General features: G+C 46.4%; 1 gene segment (V, D, J or C); it reads right to left on the bottom strand.

The window, feature by feature from the left end:
- Positions 1-6189: 6189 nt before the first annotated feature.
- On the bottom strand, positions 6190-18173 carry LOC140479564 (Ig kappa chain V region Mem5-like). The segment is given in 4 exon segments: positions 6190-7067; positions 17150-17181; positions 17633-17930; positions 18117-18173. Coding segments are annotated over 4 exon segments (708 nt in total).
- Between the last annotated feature and the right edge of the window lie 3034 nt (positions 18174-21207).

Below are 21207 nucleotides of genomic sequence, written 5' to 3'. Positions count from 1 at the left end.
CAAACGTCTATCAAAGTGTGCCCCCAAACTGCACAGAACAGCACTTGTGGCGACGCGTGCCCGTCTCCATCCTTGCTGTTGCCCTTCCCTAACTGTCCTGGAGAGGGCAGTGGTGAGCCATGAGTGTCTTGAAGAGGATCTGATAGAGGGACAAGGTCATGTCCTCGGCCTGAGCACAACTGCCTGACCTGCTGTGCTTTTCCAGCACTACACATTTCGAGTAAACTATCCCTCAGGCGAATGAGCTGTGGCACATGGGAAACGTGAGAGTGTTGGAAAGGCACCGGCAGCATGGTCAGCCTGCAGAGGGTCAGAAACAGATTTGATGAATGAGCTGATATCCTTCTGAGCTGAAATACAGACTCAGGCTTTCAGAGCCACACAGTTTACATTGTTACTGACCTTGGCCCCATGGGCAATGCTCCTGCTTCAGAGTCAAAATGGTCATTGGATTGAAATCCACCTCAGAAACAAGAGCACAGAACCCAGGCTGAGACTGCGGTGAACTCTTGCACCATGTTATGTATGGGATGTTCATCTAAAGCCCCACCAGCACCACCCAGACCCCAATCCCTCCACCTCAGGGAGCTCGACAAGATCCCATTCTGAAGAGATTCCCTCGGGTATCCTGCTCAATATTCATCTAATGCCACCAAAACAGATTTGTCTCATCATTCATTTGCTGATTTTGGGACCTCAGCATTTTGTCTTGTGAAGGGGATTGCACTGCGCACGCAGCTTTAAACAGCCTGGGATGATTAAAAAAAACTGCATCAACAAGAGTTCTCTCTCCATTATCATGTAAAAGGGGAGCAATGAGCAAGTGAAAATCCAGACTGAATGCAAACACTGAAGCTTCAGCTGAAAGGCTTTTTGCACCATGTTAACCTGCTCCCTGGGCATTTCCTTCCAATGTCCGAGATGGTTATCAGGCTGGGATGGAGGCTTGCAGGAGGCTGGAAGAACACAGCAAGTCAGGCAGAATCTGGAGGTGGAAAAGTCAACATTTCGGGTATAATTCTTCTGCAGAACTGCAAATGAGGGTAGGGGGAGGTGCAAATCAAGGTGGGATCAGTTGTTTAGGTGGGTGGAGGGGAATGGTGGAGTGGTAGGTATTGAATGATGAACACAGGTTTGAAGTGATTGGTCGATGGGAGGAATGAATCCATTTGGTGGCTGGAAGGGAGGGTCTGTAAGTGGAATAGAATGGAGGAGGGGGACAGGAAAGGGAGTCGAAAGTTGGGAAAGGGAGGCTTTTTGAAATTGGAGAACTCAATGTTGATTCCTCTGGGTTTAGGCAAAAGATAATTATTTGTTCCTCCAATTTGCAGTCTGATTGCTTGTGGCAATGGAGGAGGCAGAGGATGGTCATGTCAGAGAGGGAATAGGAAGGGGAATTGAAATTGGCATTGACTGGGAGGCCAGGTCAGCCTTTGTGGGCATGGCTGAGATGCTCAGCAAAACTTGCCCTTAGTTTACGTTCGGTCTCACCAATGCAGAGAAGACCACAACGGGTGCACTGGGTACAATAAACTAGGTTGGAGGAGAGGCAGGTGAACCTCTGTCTGACCTGGAAGGACTGGGGTCCTGCATGGAAATGACAGGCGTGGTGTGTCGGCAGGTTTTGCATCTTTTACGGTTGCAGGGGAAAGTACCAGGGTTTTGTTGGGGGAAAAGGTGTGAAGAGTGGTGAAAACCAAGGATTGGCAAAGGGAACAGGTCTTGTGGAAAGCAGAGAGGGGTGGGGAGGGGAAGATGTTCTTGGTGGTGGGGTCTAGCTGGAGTTGGCAGAATTGTTTGAGGATGATACGTTGGATGTGGAGATTGGTGGGGCCTAAGGTGAAGACAAGGGGGAACCCTGTCTTTATTGCATTTTGGAGGGGGGTGTTTAGATTTGGGGAACAGAGAATGGAGGAGGTGCGGTGGAGGGCTGTCTGGATGGCAGAAGTGGGAAAAGAACATTGTTCAAAATAGGTGGACATCTGGGACACTTGGGAGTGGAGCATCTCCTCGTTTGAGCAGATGTGACGGAGATGGAAGAATTGGGAAAACGGGATGGAGTTCTTGCAGGATACTGGCGGGGAGAAGGTGTTGTCCAGGTAGTTGTGTGAGTCTGTGGGTTTACAGTAAATGTGTGTTCCTGTACTGTCACCGGAGATGGAAATGGGGTGGTCAAGAAAGGAGAAGGATTTGTCCAAGACAGACTACGTGAATTTAAGGGCAGGTTGGAAGTTGTTAGCAAAGTCAATGAACTGCTCCAGTTCAGCCTGGGTGCAGGATGCAGCACTGGTGTAGTCACTGATGTAATGGCGGGAGATTTGGGGAACGGTGTCTGTGCATGTACTGGTGAGGTGTTGTTTGATGGAGCCGGCAACAAGCAGACACAGCTGGGACCCATGGGTACCCACTGGATTTGGAGGAAATGGGAAGAGTTGAAGAAGGCTGACAGATCACATGGAAATGTTTGGAAAAGATACACAAGGGCACAGTCCAGGCTTGCTGTAAATATCAGCCTTCCTTCTTCATAGGAGCTTCTCTATGGCGGTTTCAAGTACACATCCTCCGTGGAAATATCACAGACTTTACTGAAATGGAATGAACTGAAAGAAGAGAAGGAAATGGGAAGAATTAACCAGACAAGGGTGAGCATCAAGAGAGATGGGAGTGTGTGGGAGATTCCGTGGCATTAAAAAATCCCAAAGGAATTTCACAAGAAAAGCTCAAATCTTTACAAGGATATAACAGGGAGATTACTTACTGACATCAAACAGGTTGAGTGTTAGGGGCCATGTGCCTCTGGTGCCTAACTCTATATGAAACATTACATTCAAGGACAGTTGATGTGTAAATAAAGGGTGACTTGATGATGTGGAGTTATTTCATGATCAATGACCATGGGCATAGATTTAAGGGAAATGGCTGAAGATTAAGAGGGAATATGAGGAAACGCACTTTCGTGCAGAAGGTGGTAGTAATTTGTAACTCGCTTTCTGTAAGAATGGTTGAAGCAGAAGCTCTCCCAGAACATTGAAGTATTTCGATATGCAGCTGTAATGCCAAGGTGTACAGGGCTACAGGCCAAGTGCTGGAACATGGAATTAGAATAGTGAGGTGGTTGTTTGACTGGCTTTGGCTCATTGGGCTGAAGGGTCTTGTTCTTGTAGACCTGTTGTAGATGTCTGACTCTGCCAGGACTCCAGGAATGTGGCTGACCCTTACCTGCCATTTGAAAGGCCCAGCAAGCCACTCAGTTTCAGGGAAGTTAGGGATGGAGAAAAAATGATGGTCTTGCCAGTGACACCCACATCCCAGGAAAGAATAGATGGGCTCAGTGTTAACACCATCACCTGAACCTGCAGGTTTCAAGCCCCACTCCAGACACTGGAGCACTATCCTGAGGCTGGCAAAGGCAAAGACGCCATCTGCTGGATGATCGGTTAAACCACTGCCCTCTCAGGTCGATGTGAATATAAGGGATTTGAGACCATCTCAGGGAAAATCTCCCCAGTGAGCTGACCAATGCTTCTCTGAAACCCAATGGCATTAAAACAGATATAAGAGTAAAATACTGCAAATCTCAAATAAAGCAAGATGCTGGAGAAAGGGAACAGGTACAGCCTCTGTGGGAAGAGAAGGAGTTAACTTTTTGGGTTCAGTGATGTTTTATCGAAAAGGCAGCAAATTTTTATTTATATTTAATGTTATGCTGTTTTATATTATTTTATTTAAATATTGTTGAAAACAAGTTTCCCCACTTGATTGGAACCGCATTCACACACATGCATTCCTCCCACACCGATGCTCAGTAACAGCTCTGTGTACTATTTACAAGATGCACTGCAGAGATTCACCAAAGGTCCTGAGACAACAGCTTCCAAACCCATGACCACTTATATTTGGACAAGGGCAGCAGGTACACGGGACCATCACCCCAGCAAGTTCCTCTCCAAGTCATTCACCAGTTTGACTTGGAAATATGAAGCTGTTCCTACATCATCACTGGGTCAGAATCCCTGGAATTCGCTTCCTAAGGACATTGTGGGTCTACCAACAGCACACGGACTGCAGGGGTTCAAGAAGGCAGTTAATCACCACCAGGTCCAGGGCAATTAGACGCGGACAGTAAGAAGCCTGGTACAAGAGTAGGCATGCTTCAGGACCAACAAGTGAGACTGTGATGTTTCAGTTATTCCTGGACATTGGTGTGATCACATCTCAAATACTGAGGGTAGTTTTGGTCTCCCTATTGAAGGAAGAATAATAAATTCATCAGAGGTGGTTCACAGGAATTTTACCCGATTGATCCCTGGAATGAGAGGGCTGTGTGATGACGAAAGACAGGAAAAGGGGAGAAAGTGAATGGGGCGGAGCAGGGTGTTGAGGTAGGGATAGGTTGAGAATGGTAGAGAGTATGACCTGATTAGTCGATGGGAGAGATTAATTTGTATTCATCCCTCCCATCAACCAATCAGATAGTACCCTCTACCTATCTTCACCTATCCCCATCTTACCACCCTGTCCCCACCACTGCCTTTATCTACAGCTCCCCCATCATTCCCCCACCCCCATTCCTGAAGAAGGGTTACAGCCAAAACGTTGACATCTCCACCTCCTGATGCTGCCAGTCTTGCAGTGTTCTCCCAGCCTCCTGCTTGTCAACCTTGGATTCCAGCATTTGCAGTTTGTTTTGTCTCTAATCTCTTCAGGGGCCTGGATGAGAGTGAGGAAATTGGGTTTTGATGGAGCTACCCACATACTCAAGTCAAAAGAAGCAAAGCAAGAAAGGCACGTGGATCGAATACAAGAGAGCAAATTGTGAGGGAAAACCAATTATTACCAGTTTAGCAATTGCAAAGGAGAGAGTGACAACATTGAATTGCTTCTGGTGTCATCCTCTGTGCCCTAACATTTCACAGAGCCAGCTCCACATCCTTCCATTGGCTTTGTCATTGCGAGTCAACAGTTCTCTTCCCACAGCCCTTTTAAAAATATCCTGTTCCAGGGAATCACTGACACAGAAAATATTTCACCTTTTCTGGGAAAGTTGGAGATATGTTGGATGTCAAGGAGCTGTTTCTCAGCCTTCAGGGTCTGACAGAAGGATGTGTGTAGTCTGTGGATTCTGGAGACAGATCACTGAGATATTCCTCACTCCCATCAATACCTGACTTTATTCTGACATCAGTTTCTATTCTTCATTATAAAGTACCCCCACCAGTTTCAGACTAGACATTTCACACCCAGCCCCCATGTCCTCACATTGGAATCAAGAACCAAACTTGCCCCATCTCAGGATTGCCCTCTGAATGTGGTGTCAGTGTGTTAATGTTGTGTTTGAATGAAAGAGCCACGGTGGAATCTGGGACTGAGTCCAAGGGGTTTCTGAGCCACCAGTAGCCTCCCCGCTGTGTGAGGGTCTGTTTGGATAAGATTTCAGTCACATTGGTCCCCACTGATACTAGAGCCATGAAGTGAGATTGCCAGAGCCACATGTGGACTGAGGAACACAACAGTCAGGACAATGAGCTGCTCTGGAATCCACCCTGAGCCCTGGATGATCCTCACTGAGATGTCCCAGGGGCTACAGAGTATGACAGCAGAAAGTGGAACCAGTTTATCATTGACTGTCCTCCCCAGCCGTGACTCCCAGACTCCCCCGGATGGAACATTCTCAGTCTGGCCCCAGGGACGCCCAGGACAATTGCATCTCATTTGAAGAGTAAAGAAAACCCAGGTCTAATTTATGGAATATTTATTTCTCAAATTGTTATTGTTCAATTGTTATTCTGAGTAACAAGGTCCTGCTTGTCATATTCATCAATATAGGGTTCCCAGTGGCTCTGGCTCCCTAACAGTTGATTTGAATTTCTTGGCTTGTGATCTTGCTGTGTCTAAGGGATGGGTGAGCATTGATGGCGAATTTCCATCAGATTATTGTGTTCCCCATTGTCCCCTCCTGCCTTCCTTCTTTTCCCCATTTATTGGGAAAGATTTCTTGAGGTTGTGCATTCCTGCTGAAAGTGCCCTTTCTGGACACAATGGTAGCATTGCCCTCCTGCTCTGGGGACCCCATTGCCCCGTCTATTCTCCCCCTCATTCTCCAGGCCTTGAGGGTGGAGGTTAACACTTCACACAGCTTTCCCTGAGGACTCAGCTCTGGCCATTTCCAAAGCACACACGAGACAGAGACTGAATCATCTTCATCTTTATTCCCTTTTCCAGATTGACTTTGACAGAAAACAGTCAGCAATTAACAGCCCAGACAGAGGAAGCTACACAAATTCACAGCCACAATGGAGCTTGAGGAAAACACTTGTGGAGATTTTCTCAATAACATGAGAATCCTGTCCCTTTGAACAGTGACAAAACCTTAAATTGGAACTGGCGGCTGAGCAGGAAGGAGGTCTGTTTTACTGAAACAGAGATTTCTGAGGTTCACATTGTTTTTGCACAGCTGACAGTCTTTAGCATCTTCGAGAGTTTTTACTTGACATCGCAAGTTTACACTGTCCCCATCAAACACATCCAGGTCAGGGAAAGCATGGGGCTACATAAAGAGTAAAGTTTTCTCTACACTATCCCAATGACCTGCCTTAACCACTGAAGCTCAGAAGTGTCTCCAAGCCAGTCCTGAGAAAGAAGAGAGTTGAAATTCAGTGCTGACAATGACCTTTGTCCTGCCAGCTCAGCCCTGTTCTATTTAAAGTTGTGTCTCCTCTGTGGACTGTCTCGAACACTCTACACACATTCTGATCTCCTGATGCTCTTGCTGAGGGGAGAGGGGAGGGTCACGTGGGTGAGGGCACAGGAGAAGCGAGCATTGGACTCCCAGTCAGACCCAGAGAGGGTCAGCAGGCTGCTGACACTGTAGGTGCTGTCTGAAGCTCGCAGGTAGTTGCTGGTCTGAACCCCGTCCGAAATGACTGCACCGTCCTTCTTCCACTGCACCTGCAGCTCATCGGGATAGAAGTGATTGGCAAGGCACACCAGGGTGGCAGTGCTCTTGGTATTGACCTGCTCTGGCGAGGGAGGCAGCAGGGTCAGCTTGGGCTGAGAGTTGTCACGGCCTGAAAGACAAGAGAAACAATTTTAATCCCTGCCTTTTGAAGGTACTTCAACTCTCTGAACAGTAACTGATAAAACATTTGAACATTTGTATCCAGTACCTAGCATACCTGACAAAAGCACTAGCATTTTAAAAATTGCTTTTTGGGACATGTACGGCACTGGCAGAGCCAGTTGCTGCTCATCCCTAACTGTCCCCGAGAAGATGATGGTGACGCAGCAGAAAGAGAAGGGACAGTCCTGGACCATCATTTAAGGAATGAATGTGGGCAGCTGGAAGGGCTATCAATGTGGGAGCATTTTAGTGACAGTGATCGGAACTCAGTGAGATTGAGAATAAGGATGGAAATGGAGAACCATGGAGCAAGTGTAAAAGCTTTCATTTGGGAGCAACCCATTTTACCAAACTGTGTGGTAATTTGGTAAAAGTGTACTGGAACGATCGACTTGATGGGAGATCAGTGACAGGGCAGTGGGAGGCCTCCAAGGATGAGACAGAGACAGAGATCATTCAGAATCTTTTCCCAAAAGAGTAAGAGTGGCATCCCAAAGAGAGAGTCTCAGCAAAGATGTGAAACTATTGATGTGATATGGAGGCTCTGGTGTCGAATGGGGTGGACATGTTCAGGGGTCACATAACACCAGGTTACAGTCCAACAGGTTTAGTTAAAATCATAAGCTCTTGAAACGCTGCTCCTTCTTCAGGTGAAGTGACTTCAGTGCTGAAGGAACAGTGCTCTGAAAGCTTGAGATTTGAAATAAGCCTGTTAGACTATAACCTGGTGTCGTGTGACTTCTGACCTCAAGTGAAGCCCAGTTAGAGCACAGTGAGAGAACTGTGTGCAGTTCTGGTCACCACATTGCAGTAAGGATGTGATCTCCCTCGAAATGGGGACAGTGGAGGATTTTGTCAGGAATGAGGAGTATTAGCTTTGAGGAATGATTGGTTTGGCTAGGACTGGTTTCTTTGGAACACAGGAGGCTGAGGGGAGATTTGATCGAGGTGTGTAAAATGATGAGGGGCCTGGATAGAGTGTGTAGGAAGGACTGATTTCCACCAGCACAGAGGGCAATAACCATGGGGAGAGATTAAAATGAATTGGGGGCAGGGTTAGAGGGGAGTTGAGGAGTAATTGTTTTCACCCAGTGGCTGGTGGGATCAGGCTGAAAGGGTGAGAGCGGCAGAAACCCTCATCACATTGAAAAAACACTTGGATATTCACTTGAAACACCAAAGCCTCCAGAGCTATGGAGCAAGAGTTGGTATGTGGGGTGGAGTTCGACATCTCTTTAACAAACCTCTGATCACTCACAGCTCGGGAGAACTTTATCTAAGAACACTGGAGCAGAGTTGGATCAGCACACTTCAGGAAGGAGTCACGTTGGGTGTCCATGTAGAAGGTTCGAGATTTTGATTCAAATCTTCCAGCTCAGCACTGGGGTAAGGTCAAAGGTGAGGCTGCAAAGAATCTCAGTGTCCTGGATCAGACAGTGTCATTGCTCTTAATGATCCCATGTTCCCTGGAAGATGGAAGCGTGCATCCAATGGGCAAGGGTCAGGTTCAGGAGACTCCAACCTCAAAGAAAGACTTGTATTTATGTTGCACCTGCCTCCACCTAAGGATGTCGCAGTGGCTCTTTCCACCAGACTGTGCTCAGCAAGATCCCAGAGAGCTGGGTGACAATGAGTCGAGGATCAGGTTTTTAGTGATGCTAATTAGGGAATCAATATTGACCAGGACACCAGGGGAAACAGTCCTGCTGTCTGTCTAATAGAGCCATGGAATGGCATCTCTGATATTTGAAAGGCTCCCAGTGCATCAAAAGAGAGACTTGTATGTCAGACTCTCCCAAAGAATTTACAGAGAGTGAGGGACTTGTCTGAACACTGGTCACTGTTGTAATGCAGAAAACATAATTTGTACACAGCAATATCGCGCAATCGTAAATGAGATTATGAGCATGTTCAGTGATGTTTCAGGGATGAATATTGACCTGAAGTCAACCCAAAGAGAAAGCAAACGGGTTCACTTGCACAGAACGTGAGAAAATGAAAGGCACAGGAGAAGGTGGGATTCGTGGTGAGTGATGGGTTTGATTGTTACCAGAAAATAAAAGGAAGGATCAGAATTTGTGAATGTCGTATTGTCACAAGGCAATACAGAAGTGCAGGGGAACTTGACAGTAGAAATAACTTAAAGTTCGGAATAAGGTAGACAGAGTGATGCCACAAATTGAGGTTCCCAAGGACTTTAAAATCATTAAAGTGACGCAGGGCTCAGGAGAGGTTAATAAAGTTCCCAGAATAATTAATAGGACATAGATTATGGAAAGGGTCAGAAAATTAATTTTAGGCATCGTGAATAAGGGGACAACTATGAAAAGGAGGGCAGTCAATGCAGGACTGAGGGTGTTGTACCTGAATGCAGGGAGTATCCGAAATGAGGTAAATGAGCTTGTAGCGCAGATTGGAATTGGCAGGTGTGATGTTTTGAGTTTCACAGAGATGTGGCTGTAAGGGGTTGAGGGCTGGGAATGAAATCCTCAAGGATGCACATCTAATTGACAGGACATGCTGATGGGCAGATGGGGGTAGGGTTACCGTATTGGTAAGAAATGAAATAAGATCAATCACAAGAAGGGATTTAGAGTTGGAATGCATTCAATCTGTGTGGGTAGAGTTGGGGAGTTGCAAGGGAGAAAGAGCATGATGAGAACTTTGCAAAGCCCCCCTCCCCAGCAGTAGTCAGGATATGAGGAAGAAACTAAATCAGGAGATAGAGAAGGATGTAATAAAGGCCCTGCTACAATAGTCATAAAAGACTTCAATATGTAGGTAGACTGGAAAATTTAAGTTGTTTGGGGATGTCAAGCGAAGGAATTAATGGAATGTCTACGAGATGGTTTTTGGAGCAGCTTGTGGTCGAGTTCACTATGGAACAGGCAATTCTGGATTGGGTGATGTGTAATGAAGCAGACCTGATTAGGGAACTTAGGGTGAAGGAATCCCTTGGGGGCATTGACCGTAATATGACAGCATTCACCTTGCAGTTTGTGACAGAGAATCTGGAGTCAGTTGTACTGGAAATGCAATTAACTTAAGGTAACTACAAAGACATGATGGAGGAGCTGGCCAGAGTTGATAAGAAGGGAAGCTGAGCATAAGAGAGAATGGAGCAGCAATGGCAGGAGTTTCTGGGAGTAATTTGGGAGGCAGAGCAGGAATTCAACCCAAGGAAGAAGAAAGATACTGAGTGGAGGCCGTGGCTGATGAGGGAAGTCAGGGTCAGCATAAAAGCAAAAGAAAAAACATGCAATGTGGTGGAGATTATTGGGAAGCCAGAGGATTGGGAAGCCTTTAAAAACAGCAGAAATTAACTAAAAAAAAGTAAGGGTGAGTGTGTAAATAAAATATAAGGGTAAGCGATCTAGGAACATAAAAGAATGTTGCAAGAGGTTTTCTTTAGATATATGAAAGGCAAGAGGGAGTCAATAATAGAAATTGTACCACTGGAAAAGGCAGAGATAGTACTGGGGAACAAAAAAATGATGGAAAAAGTGCATCGATGCTTTAAATCAGCTTTCACAATGGTGTGACAATGCTGCTCATTTCACAAGGTTGAGTTGTCCTTGGATTTTTTTTCAAGAGGGGTTGTAAAGGCAGAGGTTCCAATTTGTCTGGGTTAGGGACTTTGCTCATGGCTAACAGATACTGCCTAGGGCAACAGTCAGGGAAAAGGCTTTTAGATTTTATATGAAAAACTTGTCCAATAAAAGGATAGTGGCCAGTTCTTCCAGTTTGCTGTTTTTGACAAATAGTCGGTTGGAAGCTCCTGGATAAAGAAAGCTGCTGGTGAGAAAGGTTCCCCAATTCAACATTTTCCAGTGGACTCACTGTCTGAAATTCCTCTCCTGTAAGAACCTCTGTGTTTATATTTACCTTTTTACCAAGGCTGTTGCAGCAAATTGGAGCAGCTCTTTGTCAAGTTACATTTTCTCGTCAGTTGGGTTTTCAAATAGTTAAGTTATTCTAAATTCTGTTTTCTTTTGATTGTGTGTAAATAAATTCTCTTTCCCTTCAAGCTGAGCGGTTTGGCCAGTTGTATCAATCCTGGAATATCCAGGTTACATTTGCTTAACACAATTCGAAAAGGTAAGGTCTGGACTGCATTCTCAAAATGTTTCGAAGGGTCTGGCCTGGTCCATGACAATGTCATAGAGTCATAGAGTCCGACAGCATGGAGACAGGCCATTTGGACCAAACTGGTCCATGCCAACCAAAATGTCCATTTACGCTAATCCTGCACTTGGCCCAGATCCTTCTGAATCCTTTCCTTTCCTGTATTTGTCCAAATGCCTTTTAAATGTTATTAATGTACCCACCTCAACCACTTCCACTGGCAACTCATTCCAAATGCGAACAACCCTCTGTGTAAAAAGGTTGCCCCTCAGGTTCCCTTTTATTCTTTCCCCTCTGACCTTAAACTGATGCGCTCTCGTCCATATTCGCAAACCCTGGGGAAAAGACTGAGTGAATTCACCCTATCCATGCCTCTCATGATCTTATGAGGTCCTCCCTCAGTCTCCTACACTCGAAAGAAAAATGTACTCTCCCTTTTACCCAAACCATTGAATCCTGGCAACATCCTTGCAAATTTCTTCTGCACTCTTTCCAGTTTAATAACATCCTTCCTGTAACAAGGTGACCAAAACTGAACACAATATTCCAAGTGTGGCTTCACCAATGTCCTGTATAACTGCAACATAACTTCCCAACATCTGTAGTCAATGCCCTGACTGATGAAGGGCACTGCAGAAAACGCTCTCTTCTCTTCTCTATTTACTGTGACTCCATTTTCAGAGAACTGCTTACCTGAATTCTAAGGACCCTCTGTTCCACTATATTCCTTAAGGCGCTATCATTCACCATGAAACTCCTACCTTGCTTTGAATTTCCAAAATACAAGACCTCACATTTATCTGTATTAAACTCTATTTGTTATTTCTCGGCCCAGTTCCCCAGCTGAGCAAGGTCCTGCTGCAATTTCTGATAACTGCCCGCACTGTCCACGATGCTGCTTTTAATGAGTGTCACCAGCAAACTCACTAACCATGCCTTGTACATTCTCATCCAAAACATTGATATAGATAACAAACAGCAATGGGCCCAGCACTGACCCCTGAGGCACTCCACTAGTCACAGGCCTCCAGTACAATAAGGATCCTTCCCCTATTACCCTGTGCTTTCTACTATCAAGCCAATCATGTATCCAATTAGCCAGGCCACCTTGAATTCCATGCAATCTAACCTTCCATAACAGCCTACCATGTGGAACCTTATCAAAGGCCTCACTGAAATCCATATAGACCACGTCTACCATCCTGCCCTCATCAACCTTCCTGGTCAATTCATCAAAGTACCTGAACAAATTTGTGAGGCATATTCTCCCATTCACAAAGTCATGCTGACAACTCCTAATCAAATCCACTCTTTCCAAATGCATGTGTATCTTATCTTATCAAACAACTTACCCACCACAAATGTGAAGCGTATAATTCCCAGGCTTTTGTTTTGCAGCCCTTTTTGAACAATGGCACAGTCTTCGCTGTCCTCCAGTCTTCTGGGACCTCACCTGGGGCTAACCATGATACTAAAATATCAGCCAGCACACCTGACCTTCAAGAGATTTGGGAGCAGAAGTGAGTGGAGAGGGCATCACTAAGGTGGAGGGGTTGAGGCAGCTGAAAGGTCTGAAGGTGGATAAATCATTCAGACCCGATGGACTACACCCCAGAGTTCTGATGGAGATAGCTAAGGTAATTGTAGGGCCATTGGCTGTGATCTTTCAGAAATCACTGGAGTCAGGGGTGGTCCCAGAAGACTGGAAAATAGTGAATGTAACGTCCCTGTTTAAGAAAGGAGGGAGGCAGAGATGGGACATTATAAGCTGGTTAGCCTGACCTCGGTCATTGGTAAGATTTTAGAGGTCTACGTAAGGGTGAGATTGCAGGTATATGGAATCTCACCCTTAAACCTGGTAAAATTGCAGCCCGGTAAAATTGGGCTGAGTCAGCACAGCTTCATCAAAGGGAGGCATGCCTGACAAATCTGTTAGAAATCTTTGAGGAGGTAACAAGTGCATTAGACAAAGGACAGCCAGTGGATGTGATCCATTTGGATTTCCACAAGACCTTTGACAGGGTACAATAAAGGAGACTGCTAAGTCAAATCAGAGCCCATGTTGCGGTGGGTAGAGGATGGTTGACCGGCACAAAGGCAAGAGAAGGACAAAGGGATTTTTTCTGGATGGCAGTTGGTGCTTTGTGGCGATCCGCAGGGATCTTTGTTGGGACCACAGCTATTCACATTATCTATTAACAATCTGGATAAGGAACTGAAGATATTGTTCATATGTTTGTAGCTGACACAAAACTTGGTGAAAGGACAGGTGGAGTTGAGGAAAAGGGGAGATTGCAGAAGGACTTGGTCAGGCTAGGAGAATGTGCAAAGAAGTGGCAGGTGGAGTACAATGCGGGAACTTGTGAGGCTAGATACTTTGGTGGGAAGAGTGGAGGCACAGACTGTTTTCTAAGTGAGGAAAGATTTTAGAAATCTGAAGCACAAAGAGAATTGGGAGTCCTTGCTCAGGTTTCTCTGAAGGTTAACGTGCAGGTTCACCATTGGCAGTTTGAAAGGCAATTACAATGTTAGCATTAACTTTAACGTCAGAGGTGTACTGCTGAGTTTTTATAAGTCTCTAATCAGAACACATTTGGAATTTTGGACTCCTTATTAAGGAAGGATGTGCTGTCATTGGAGAGGGTCCAGAGCAAAAAGTGAGAAAGAATAAGAATGATCCTGGGAATGAAGGGGGTGTCATATAAAGAGTGGTTGAGGATTCTGGATCTGTATACAATTGTGTTTAGAAAGATGAGGGGGGAATCTTATTGAAACTACAGAATATTGAGAGGCCTGGAGAACATGGAGAAGGTGTTTCCACGAGTAGAAGAAACTAGGGCCCGAAGGCACAGCCTCAGAGTGAAGAATGATCCGTCAGAACTGAGATAAGGAGGCATTTCTTCAGCCAGAGGGTGGTGAATCTGCAGAACTCATTGTCACAGAGGTCTATGGAGGCCAAGATGTTGAGAGTATTTAAAACAGAGACAGATACGTTCTTGATCAGTGAGGAGATCAAAAGTTAAAAGGAGAATGCAGGAGAATGGGCTTGAGGAACACATCACACAAGATCAAATGGCAGAGCAGACTCTATTCTGACTGGCCCAATTCTGCTCCTATATCTGAAGTATTTTGGGTTCATGTAGAGATTCCTTGAAACCCTGGAAAACTGGAAGTACGGTCACTTAGTGGTTAGCCCTGCTGCCTCACAGTGCTATGGACCCAGGTTTGATTGTAGCCTCGGGCGACTGTCTGTGTGGAGTTTGCACATTCTCCCTGTGACTGCGTGGGTTTCCTCTGGGTGCTCTGGTTTCCTCCCACAGTCCAAAGCTGTGCAGGTTCGGTGAATTGGCCGTGCTAAATTGCCCATAGTGTAGGTCAGGTACATTAGTCAGGAGTAAATGTAGGTTAAAAAGGTAGGGGATTGGGTCTGGGTTGGTTACCTATCGGAGGGTCAGTGTGGACTTGTTGGACCAAATGGCCTGGTTCCATACTGCAGGAATTCTATGATTCTATGGACATTGAAAGTACTGGATTGTGAGCGCTGCTGTTGCTGTTTCTCAAAAGTACTTTGACAAAAGATAATCAGGGAGTGGTGAGAGTGTGCATCAGGTTGCATGAGGGAACTGCTTGTCCTGCTTCCTGGAATACCATGAGCACAAGAAGTGTGGTCAGTGACAGTAGTTGGAACTCTGGGTTTCGGAGCTTGAGCAGCAGCTGGTGTCAGTGCGGAGAGTCCGTGAGGCTGAGAGCTCCATGGAGAGCACGTTTCTAGATGTGGTCACTCTGCAGCTTCAGAGTATACAGGGAGAGAGGGAATGGGGGAGCAGCAGACCGTCCAAAAGGACTAGGCAGCTAGTACAGAAATCCCCTGAGTGCATCCCACTCTCCAACCAGGATTCAGTTTGGAATCCTGATCAGAATGATGGTTCATCTGGGGAGTGCAGCCAGAGCCAAGTCCCTGGCACCATGGGCGGCTCAGTTGTACAGGGTGGGGTGGGGGTGCGGGGGGCACAACGAAGACTGGAAGAGCGATAGTGAGAGGAGATTCAAGAGTGAGGGCAATCGATAGGTGTTTCTGCAGCTGCAGATGGGAATCCAGGATGGTGTGTTGTCATCCCAGGGTCAAGGATGTCACTGAGCAGCTGCAGAGCACCCTGAGGGGAGAGGGGGAACAGGCAGCAGTGGTGGTCCACATCAGTCCCAGTGACAGAAGGAGAAAAGGGATGTAGTCCTGCAGTCAGAATGTAGGGAGTTCCAGAGGGAATTAGCAGCAGGAGCTCAAAAGTAGGAATCTCCAAGATTACAGGAGCAGGAGAATCGAAATTTCGGGCATGTGCCCTTCTTCAGGAATGCCCAAAACGTCGATTCTCCTGCTCCTTGGATGCTGCCTGACCTGCTGCACTTTTCCAGCAACACATTATCAGCTCTGATCTACAGCATCTGCAGTCCTCACTTTCTTCTCCATCTCCAAGATTACCCCCAGTGCCCCACGCAACTGAGACGAGAAAGAGGAGGATAGCACAGGTGACGGTGGAACTGAAAAGACAGTCCAGGAGGTAGAGCTTTTGATTATTTTAACACTGGGACTGGCTTTGGGGGGAGATGGACATGTACAGACCAGACGGGTTGCTCCTGAACAGATCTGGGACTGAGCTCCTTTGGGGTGATTTACTAGTGCTGTTGGAGAGGGTTTAAACTAACTTGGCTGGCCTGTGGGATCCAGGAGGTCATACCAGAGAGGAACACAGAGGTGCACAGAATCCTGGGAGAGATAGATAGCACCAGAATAAGGAATGGAACTTCTTATCCAGTTTCAGAGTGAGGGAGAGAGAGTAATAAATTCTAAATCAGGGTCATTGTGTAAGGATGAGACTGCATGGAATGTTGGGAATAAGACTGGGAAGGTACAGCCACAGAGTGGTATGTGGAAATCTGATGTGTGTCTCTCACATAGGAAGATAAGATAATAAGAACATTAGAAATAGGAGCAGGAGTGGGCTATCTGACCCATTGAGGATGAGGGATGTTAGTTATGAAGGTAGACTGAAGAAGTTGGGACTGTCTTCCTCAGAGAAGAGAAGGCAGAGAGGAGATTTGATTGAGAAATTCAAAATCAGGAGGGGTCTGAACAGAGTAAACCAGGAGAAAATGTTCCCACCTGAGAAAGAATTGAGAGGGAGAGGCCATGGATTGAAAATAATTGGTAAAAGAAGCAAAAGTGAGCTGAGGGGAAAACATTTTCAGCCAGTGGGTGGTTAAGGTGTGGAATGCACTGCCCGAGAGTGTGGTGGAGGCAGCTTCAATTGAAACATTCCAAAGGGAATGAGACTGTTATTTGAAAAGGAACAATGTGCAGGGTGACAGGGAGAAGGCAGGAGAACGACACTCATTTGGAGAGCCAGTACAGACAGGATGGGCGGAACGGCCTCCGTGTGCACTGTTACAATTCTGTCACTGTGTGATTGAGCAGAGTTAAAGCTGGGGGAGGTGGGAGCTCGGTCTCTCACTGTGCTGCTGCTGCTGCTGCTGCTGCTGAGGTCAGTGAGATCAGAGACTGGGACAGGGAGCCAGAGCTCACATCAAACTCTGCCCGTGTCTGTCACACTGAGACTGGCAGGAGGCTACTCACTGATTTCACTCCATGCTGCAGAAATGGGACCACAGGCTGCAAATGGACAGAGCTCCTCCACACGGTGAGTAAAACTGACTGACTTATATCTTGCTGCTTAAAGGGGGCAATGGAACTACAGAAATACAGCTGGACACCCTGTTAGACACAGTGCTCCTCAATCAACCATTTCATTCGCTACAGCTCCCCACTAACACCTTCAACAATTCAGCATTTGTGTTTTAGAAAGTTTCAGTATTGAAAGGGTTATTAACAGAGGATTGAGGTTTACTTACTCAGTCTGAGCTTGGTTCCTTTACCGAACGTAAGCCACAGTGAGAGCTCCCAGTGCAGAGGCTGTACAAAAACCTCAGCTCTCTGCTTCCCTCTCTCACTCTCAACCTCTCCCTATCTCTCAGCCTGTTGATCACTCTCACCCTCTTTTTGTGTCTTTCTGTCTGTGCCTCTGAGTTGTGAACTTTATTTTTCGTTGTTAATTCTTGCAGCTGTTCTTCACATGTGGCCATGGAGTGGAAGAGGGAAACATGAGGCCTTAAGAGAGCGTTGAGACACCACAGGGACTGGAGTGTGTAGCAGACAGTGACCATTCCAGCATGGGGTAATTTGTTCAGTTTCATTTAGATCTAACTGTGGGATATGTCAGTTCAGGCGGTGGGACTGTGTGTCCCTTATTATGCATTTTATATAACTATGGATGTGTCAGTACAGGAGGTGATTCTGTGTGCTTTGAGGTTTTTGTATGACTCTGTATCATTGTGTAGGGGGAGCTGCTATACTGCTGACAGTAATAGTCAGCGACATCCTCATTCTGAACGTTGCTGATTGTCAGGGTGAAACTGGTCCCTGATTGACTGCCGGTGAATCGATTGGAGACTCCTGTGAATCGAGTTGTTGCATCATAGATCAGGAGAGAGGGTTTCTGACCTTCTCGTTGCTGGTACCAGCTAACCCACTTGCTAACAGATTGACTGGCCGTACAGGTGATGGTTGCAGTCTGGCCCAGTCCCACTGACAGCACCGGGGGAGACTGGGTCATGATGATGTCCCCACTGATACCTGAGGGGTCAGAGAGAAACACAGTGAAGTCAGAACTGTCACAGAAAGAGCCTGTTAAATGAGAGATTGTTGGAGAGACTGAGCTTTCCTCTGGTTTCAGCATTTTCCCTTCAATCACAAGTCAGTGGAATTGAAGAGAAATGGAGAGCAGCTAAAGATTCAAGGTGGAAGGAGAGAGATTTGTACCTGTGACACAGAATACCAGGGGCCAGATCAGCTGGATGTGTGAAATCATGGTGTGTGCTCCTGTCCCTGTGCCTGGTTCCTGATAAACTCTCCCTTCACTGGGCTCTGCTTTATAAAGCTGCTGCCTGTGAGAGTCTGACTGGGTGTTCCTCAGTATGTAAATGGCATCAGGCAGGGAGAGCCACGTCAGCCCCTCACACTTCCTCTTCTCTCTCTCTCTCGCTCTCTTTCTCTTTGTCTCAGAGAGTCATTGATGTGAACATCACTGAATGAGGCCATTTGGCCCATTGCGTCTGTGCTGGTAAACAAAGATCTGATGACACTAATCCCATCCTCCAGCTCTTGGCCCATTTCCCTGGAGGTTACAGCATCACAAGGGAATATCTAAACACTGATCCAATGTCACGAGAGTTTGTGACTCAACCAGCCTTTCAGGCAGTGAGTTCCAGACTCCCACCACCCTCTGGGTGAAAACATTTCTCCTCAATTCTCCTCTCACTCTGCAACTCAACTGGGCCTGGACTCACTCGAGTTTAGGAGGATGAGACGGGATCTGATTGAAACATATAAAATTCTAACAGGCCCGGGCAGCGAGGAGGTTTCCCCTGGTTGGGGAGTCTGGAACCAGGGGACGCAGTCTAAGGGAGATATGGGGTAGACCATTTAGGACTGAGATGAGGAAACATTTCTTCACTCAGAGAATGGTCAACCTGATGAATTCTCTACCGCAAACGGCTGTGGAGGATAAGGAACTGAATATATTCAAGAAGAAAAGAGATAGTTGTTTTGCATTTTAACAGCATGAAGGAAATGGGGAGAAAGCAGGAACATAGCATTGAGAGAGAGGATCATCCATGATCATACTGAATGACACACAAGACTCAAAGGGCTGAATGGCCTACTCCTGCTCCAAGTTTCTATGTGTCTATGTCTGTGTTACCTTCAATCTCTGTCCCTGGTTACTGAGTCCTTTACTCTTGTATAAAGTGCCTTCCTATGCAACGTATCACTGCCAACAATTATCTTTTACCTCTCTATCAGGTCCCCTCTCAACCTTCAATGCTCCAATGAAAACAGCCCCAACCTTCCCAATCTTTCCTCATAGCTGACCCTCCATCCCAGGCAGTATCCTGGGAAATCTCCTCTGCCCCTTCTTAAGTACAATCACATCCTTCCCAGAATGTGGTGTTCAGGACCTGTCTCTCTTTCTCTCTTTTCCCCTTTCTGTCTCACATCTGCTACTTTGATCTCTCTACATCTATCTCTCTCTCCCACTGTTAATCTCTCTCATATTCTCTCTCTCTCACTCTGTCTCTTAGCCACTCTCTCCAACTCACTCACGCTTCCTCACTCCGTCTCATAATCTTTCTCCATCTCTCACTGTCTCCATCACTCGCTCCATCTCTCACTTCAATTGAAAGCCTCCAAATGTTATCTACCCCTCTCTATTTCTCCCTCTGTCTCTCCCTCCTTCTCCGCATCCCACTCGACCTCTATTTCTCTCTCTCTGTCTCGCTTCTCTCTCTTTCTCACAGCGTCCCAGGTGGTGACAGTTGAATTCAGGATAAATCTCCCTCTGCTCTGCCCCACAAATGGATGTTAACCCTTGACCCCAGAAGCATGTCTTCTCCTGGAGTTAAGGCCCATTTCCACGTTGACCAGCTTTTGGTATCTCTCAGGAAGATGGACAGATTCTTGTTAAATGAAGGGCAGTTTTGTGCTGTTGGCCTATTCTCACTGGGGACTGGTTTGGACACAAACCTCATTCCATGAAGACCCAGCAGAGAGAGGAGATCCTCAGGCCATCAGTGTGAGCTGGAGGGACAGGACAGGCTTTGACCCACTGAACCATCCTGTCCATTCACAACATGTTCCAATCCCTTCCCCTCTCCTTCCCCTTCCATGATCAGTCTCTGAGTCAGGGTGTTTTACTGGGATGAGGGTTGGACCATCACACAGTTACAACAGAAAGGAACTGAACCCCACACCCACCATGGTGTCCACGATGCACTGGACTCTCCAACAGAGTCCAGTAAACATGGACGTCAGTTCACGAGAGTGCCCATGGTGAGACATGGGCCTCCTTCCCACTGAAGCTCCCAATAGAGACCAGTAAACATGGGCATCGTTCCTGCTTGAGCCTCCGATAAAGACCAGTAAATGTTGGCCTCCTTCCTAATGGACTCTCCAAAGGAGACCAGTAAACATGGACCTCCTTCTGACTGGATACTCCAAGAAGACCAGTAAATGTGCGCCTCCTATTCACTTGTCCTTCTAATGGAGACAATTGGATAGTTCAGTTTTTGAAGAAATAGATAGATTAAGATAGATCAGTACACATCGTCGACATGAACTTCAGCAAGGCCTTAGACAAGGTTCCCCATTGTAGACTGCTTAGTAAGATTATGTCACAGAGGATCCAGGGAGAGCTAACTAAAATGGGCCTGATGGTAGGAGGCAGAGGCTGGTGAGAGAGGGTTGTTCTTCAGACTGGAGGCCAGTGACCAGCCGTCTGCCACATGAATCGATCCTGGATCCACTGTTGTTCATCATTTAACTGAACAATTTGGATGAGAAAATAGCAAGAGTGGTCAGTAAGTTTGTGGCTGACATTAAAATTGTTGGCATCTTGGACAGGGAAGAAGGTTATCTAAGAGTGCAATGTCATCTTCATCAACTGGGCCAGTGAGTCAATAAATCCAGATGGAGCTTAATTTCGATAAATGCAAGGAGTTGCATTTTGGTAAGACCAACCAGGGCAGGAATTACACAATTAATGGTAGAGCCATGGGGAGTGTTGTTGAACAGAGAAACTGAGGCGTACAGGTGCATAGTTCCTTGAAAGTGGTGTCACAGGGCGACAGATGGTGAAGAAGGTGTTTGGCATGCGCACCTTCAGTGGTCAAAGAAGGGAGTACAGGAACTGGGACATCATGTTACAGCTGTACAAAGCATTGGTAAGGCCACATTTGGACACTGTGTACATTCCTGCTCACTCTGCTATAGGAAGAAAGTTATTACACTGGTTTGGATAAAAGAAAGATTAACAGGGATGTTACCAAGTTTGGTGAGTTTGAATTACACGGTGAGG

Source organism: Chiloscyllium punctatum, chromosome 7 (assembly GCF_047496795.1).
Source record: "Chiloscyllium punctatum isolate Juve2018m chromosome 7, sChiPun1.3, whole genome shotgun sequence".
Classification (NCBI taxonomy): Eukaryota; Metazoa; Chordata; class Chondrichthyes; order Orectolobiformes; family Hemiscylliidae; genus Chiloscyllium; species Chiloscyllium punctatum.
This window is presented reverse-complemented; position numbering and strand designations above follow the sequence as displayed.